The sequence below is a fragment of the Danio rerio genome, chromosome 12 (assembly GCF_052040795.2).
Source record: "Danio rerio strain M-AB ecotype USA chromosome 12, GRCz13ab, whole genome shotgun sequence".
Taxonomy (NCBI): domain Eukaryota; kingdom Metazoa; phylum Chordata; class Actinopteri; order Cypriniformes; family Danionidae; genus Danio; species Danio rerio.
In genome coordinates, this window is record NC_141032.1 from 18841501 (window position 1) to 18847500 (window position 6000).

The following is a 6000-nucleotide window of genomic DNA, read 5'->3' on the forward strand; positions in this document are numbered from 1 at the left end:
GCAGTTAAATAATGTAAATGTGATGTTTCTGTTTTATATCTTTTAAAACTCATAAGAAAAACATTAAAACATTGCTCAAGTACTTTTGCATTAATTTCCCTACATATACATCTAAGACCAAAACGTCACCGTAAAACTTGTGTTCTACCTGCTTGTGTTTGTTCTAGAACTCAGTGGAGTCAGAAAACTGTAAAAACCGGAGACTGAAGGGGAACAACAGGGCTAACATGCAATCTGTTGAGGTGGCTATTTTTTTCCAATAATGTACCTTTGATTTTTTTTTTCCTGTCTTTCTCTCTGATGTTTATTCAATAATGCACTAAGCAAGCATTCTGCATTTCTGCACCATTCTGCAGACTCCCACAGTGCAAGGGAAAAAAGTGAGTCAATTAAAGCAAAAAGACTCTCCCGCTAGCCTGAAAGGTAAAAAAGACGGACCCCTGCAGAAGATTGGCGACTTTATTCAGAGCTCTCCAACCCTCTTAGGGAGCAAAGGTCAGTTCTAGCTCTTTATTTTACACCCAATGGTATCGGTTGGAGCTCTCTGCCAAAGTGTTTCAAACTCTATCGCAGCATGGCTAAACTTCTAACTTCTTCCTCAGCCAAGAAGATCATGAGCATGGTGAATGTTAAATCCCCCGAACCACTAAATGCATCTGAAAACAACAAGCCCAAGAGATCCAAACGCAAGCTCTTCAAGACTCAAGTTTCATCTCCGATGGACATACCATCCTATCCTGTAAGTATTGTTATTCGTAAGTGAATCAACCAGAAAAAAATGGGGGAAAATTAAATAGATACGCAGCCTTTGCTCAATACTTTGTTAATCCATCTTTGGCAGCAATTACAACCTTAAGTCTTTTTGAATTTGATGCCACAAGCTTGGCACACCTGTCTTTAGGAATTTTTGCCAGTTCCTCTTTGCAGTATCTCTCAAGCTCTATCTGGTTGGATGGGAAACGACAGTGTACGGCCATTTTCAGATCTCTGCAGAGATGTTAAACAGGTTTTAGGTCTGGGCTCTGGCTTCCCCTGCCTTGTGCCGCAAGACAATCCTGTCTAGGAGGTCTACAGACAATTCCTTTGTCTTCATGGTTGGTTTGTGCTTTAACATGCACTGTCAACCCTGTGACCTTATATAGACAGGTGTATGCCTTTTCAAATCATGTCCAATCATGATTGGGCAAGCATTTGGATTCATGATTGCGACAAGCATTTGATATGTTTTTCTTTTATAGGGAACACAGAGTGTTGTGCATGAGAATAAATGTTTAATAAAATACAAGAGGAAATCTGATTTTACCATTAGATATTGGTCCAATAATATTGTCAATGACAGATTGCAAGCATATGTCTCAAACATAATAATTCAACATCAGAATTATGAATAGTTGTATTGTGATGTCATCACTTTGCTGTGCATTAATGATCAGGACCAGTTTATGTTTGTTCAAGTCCATCATTCCAAGTCCATATAAAATTTAGCATTGTTACCATTAGTAGACCTACACATAATATTATTATAGTTTTTTTACTGTATGTTTGAGAAATTACAATTATAATAACTTACTCATATTAACCTTTATTTTACATCTACAGAATCGTGAAAAATTGTGATCTTTATTTTATGCAAAGAATTTGCGATTATGGTTTTAGCCAGAATCGTACAGCTCTAGTGTGTGTGTGCGTATTTATGTATGTATGTGGTATGTGCTTAGCATATACAAGTACACCCCTCATAAATCTATCTTTTAAATTAATAATTTTTAATAGGAAGCTATACAATATTATTTTTGTACATATACATTAGATTAGCGAGTGTGAAGCCAAATCTGGAGCTTATCCCACAAAATAACGTACGATAACAACCCAAAACTAGTGCAGCCAAATTTATGTAATAGAAAATCATTAAATACAAATTCAAATCAAATAAAAAAATTTTTTTTGAAATTTTGTAGGTTATAATTTTTTTTTTTGCAATATTTTGCTTGAATTTAATTGTATTCTTTCCATTTCTTAATATGTTTGGTGACTAAAATATTATTTTAATAAATATATCTGTTCAATAAATTAGTTTAGTTTAAATGGACCAAAATACACTGCCTTTATTCACTGAGAAATAAATAAAAACATTCATTTTTTTAAAATGCTGTGTACTTATTTATGCCGACCACTGTATATATATATTAGGGGTATAATAGATCGCAACCTACGATTCGGAACACACCTGATCTGCTGATTAAAACTTCAATGTAAGCTGCATGATTATTCATTAAAAGATGATGTTGATTTGCATATGTTTATTAATCCTCGAATCGCTGCATTCAAATCTGTGTTTGATCAATGCAAAGATCAAGAAAGAGATTCAGTCTTTTGTCTTTTATGTTAGTTAAAGTTACAAACAGTCAAAAAGACAGAAGTACTGGAATATCAGTTTATAGTTTAGATAAAACCACTGATGTTTATCACTGTCATATTCATTTAACTGAAAGGTTTCTACATTTAGCATCATCAGCAACAGCAGTAGTAACAGGACATTTTTCTTAGTACTGAATAGTTTTGTTCAGCTGATTATTTCTTTATTTTATTTTTAATACAAATACAGGTTCTAGGTTATGCTTATGTTTTGTAAAACCAAAAGTTTCTTGCAGTACTGTTTTTGGAATAAATGGAAAGCAAATGACCTTTTTGGCTGATCCGAAAAATGGTCCGATTTGTGACAAAAAAAAAACATACATGTGTTCTGAACCGTGAGATTTGTAATCCGTTACACTACTAATATATTTATTTACACACACACACACACACACACACACACACACACACACACACACACACACACACACACACACACCAGTCATTAACTTTTGTTATAAGTTTAATAGTTAAACATTAAAAACTGACATATTGAATCAGATATTATTTTTAACAAAAAATTATGTCTTTATTCAGTGTTTAAATGTATATATTTTTTTAACATGCAGGTTAAAGTATCAAGGAAGTCATTATTTAGCTAATTTCCCAAACACAGTTGCACTGTGGCGCTAAATCATTGCTCTTTATGCTTGATCATTTGTATAATTAACGTTGAAAATATTACATGGTGAAAAGTTTCAAGCTATTAAATCCATTGAACTATTTTACAGATCATTGGAAGCAGTGATGATGATAAAGAGAGCGATCATCTCATCATCAAGAGAAAACTCAGAACAAGAACTGCCAAGAGATGATACAAACATTTGATGGCCAAGTATAATTTAAGTGTTTTTACTTTCCCCCATTCTAAATTGTTTGACAGTTTGTTGAATGTTAGTGCAGAACAGTTTTAAACTGGATGTGTTTGTAAATATTTTAAATGTGTATCTCCTAAGTGTTTAAAAGAATCTTTTAAAATAAGCTGTTCATTTCCTGTGGTTTTTTGAAAAAAAAAATGTGACTCATTTACAGTAATTACACTAAAATAAGCCTCAAAGCAGTTATCATTTAGGATACATTTCTTATTCTTAAGAGATTCAAGTGAAAAACATGAAACCCCACAAACAGTATTTTGGTAGGAAAAGAAACTTTATTCAGATAGTATAAAATACCAATCTGTTCAGCCTCAAAACAAAATAATATTATATATATTTATTTTATAAATAAAAATAAAAAAGCTTCCGAACAAGGTGAAGGGAATGAGGAGAACGTTCCAGATGAATGTTTGGGGTCAACTTGTTGTATGATAGTCATTTATTTCAGCTGTCAGTAAATTGAGGGTGGCTGTCATCAGAGAAGAGTAAGTAATACATTTTACCCGCACCTTTTGATCTCTGCACTGAGGTTACAACTGCACTAATACACACATCACTTTCTGAGGTGAAATAAATGTGACATTGAAAACACACTTTTTTTTTGATCATGTCATCAGTGCTGTAACTATAGATGGTTACATTTGCAAATTGGCTTTTGGCATTGAGTTATAAAAGTGTGGTGTCCTTATTTAACTTCTAGAGGTTTGTTTCTGCTGTTGAAGGGATCATTTAGCCAATAATGAAAATTTACTCACTCTCAAATTGTTCCAGATCTTTGTTTTTTATTATTTTAATTTTTTTTCTGTTTAATACTAAACAAGATTCTGAAGAAAGCTGGAAACCTGTAATGTTTGATTTCCATAGTAGGAAAAACTAATACCATGACAGGGCCAAATGATATGGCCAACTTATATGTCTTTTACAAACTCTCAAATTTGACTTTCCAAGAATGAAATCTTGAATAAATCAATTACGTTGCATTAGTATTTAAATGTTCAATCTCACATGTTTTCTTTGACATTATGGCTTCAAAATAAAACACCAAGCATCTCTATCAGTCTCTTTTGTTGAGTTTAATTATAATTCATTATTTATCCACAACATCTCGTCAGCAAAATAGGTTACCGGTACTCTGATGGGTAAATGTCTGTTTTTTTTTTTTTGTTTTTTTTTTTTTGTTTTGTTTTTTTTTTGCAGCGGAGCTCATTAATATTCACAGTCTATCCAAATATGGTCAATATGAACCTTCGGATTTTAGGGGTATTTTCTGAAGTAGTAAATGAGCATATAAAACCATCAATATTTTCTAACCTAAACAATATATCTATGTATAATCAGAGAACAATTTTACTTATTAAACCAGTGCAGTATATGGCACCTTTAAGACCTTTGCATTTAGTTGTTGCAAACTTGTTAAGTTGTTTTACTGTGGTTTTGTGTTGTTCAGTCGTTATAGAAATGATAAATAATAGTGATATAACAGCCATCATAAACACTTATGAAAACACTGAATGAAAAATTATTTGCCAACTCAAAAACCATTTACAGTTGATAAAAATTGAAGGCTCTCAGTTAAAAAAAAAAATTAGGGAGCTGTAAGAGTCTAGTCTTACACAAATTAGAAATACCAACCATTCATTCATTTTTTTTTTGGGCTTAATCCCTTTATTAATCCAGGGTCGCCACAGCGGAATGAACCGCCAACTTATCCAGCACATTTTTACGCAACTCATCTCTGGGAAAGAGATACCAACTGCCATGGTCAAATGTTTGCCAGAACACCTGGACTCCAATCAAATTAAAAAGTGCTGGCTAATGCATAACACAAATTTAGTAAGATGGTTATATTCACATCCACGTTAATAAAATCTGGTTATAATAAAGGTGTTTGAACAAAGACAATTTCAGACACCTTATTATTCTTTTGTGCCCTGCTCTCTTACTGTGCTGACAAGAACTGTAGTAGATGCTCAGTGGCTGGATGTGACAATAGAAACAGCAGAAAAACAAAATGAGTGGTATGTATAATGACGCGTTAAACTTGAGGAAGCACTGTGACTTGTTGGTGAATGGAAAAAAATGAAAAATTGTAGAAAGTTAATTCGTATTCGACTGCAAGAGGATTGTTCTGGTGCAATCACCCTCAGCATTTTCCTACCTCATCATGGCTTTCTTGTCTATCTCAAGAGTTTGATTAAGATTGCAGTGCTATGGCGCTCTTTGATAGGTAAGTAATGCATCTATAAAGCGTGCTTCACTAAGATGTGTGGGCTTGACAAGCCACTCATAGAAACCCAAAAAGGCACTCTAGCACTAAATTCTCTGTGCACAAAAAGCTCATTTCTATATTGAGCACTTCTTAGCCCCTTTCACACAGAAAATTTATGGAACGACTTTTTCATTCATTCATTTTCTTTTTGGCTTACTCCCTTTATTAATCCGGAGTCACCACAGCGGAAAAAAAAGCAACTTAACTAGCACGTTTTTACGCAGCGGATGCCCTTTCAGCCGCAACCCATCTCTGGGAAAATGACTTTACCAATTAATTTCAAAAAAGCGCTGTTCACACAGGCGAGGACATCACAAAAATTTTCCAGAAAAGACCATTAACACATCCATTCTAAAATACCAGTAAATTCTGACATCATTAACCTGTAAATGCATGGAAATGGGCCTGTATTTGTAAACAATTGACTACATTACAAACTCT

At 33.5% G+C, this 6000-nt stretch overlaps 1 protein-coding gene across 4 annotated transcripts in view; it reads left to right on the plus strand.

Moving 5' to 3' along the window:
• Positions 1–3461, plus strand: part of kif20bb (kinesin family member 20Bb) — a 28132-nt gene extending 24671 nt beyond the window's left edge. For all 4 annotated transcript variants that reach the window (XM_087276051.1, XM_087276053.1, XM_087276052.1 and 1 more), the window contains exons 27-30: positions 168–242; positions 357–495; positions 603–739; positions 3147–3461. In XM_087276051.1, coding sequence (XP_087132177.1) covers positions 168–242; positions 357–495; positions 603–739; positions 3147–3230 — 435 coding nt within the window. In that variant the 3' untranslated portion in view covers positions 3231–3461. The remainder of the gene's footprint in view (positions 1–167; positions 243–356; positions 496–602; positions 740–3146) is intronic.
• The last annotated feature ends 2539 nt before the right edge of the window (positions 3462–6000 follow it).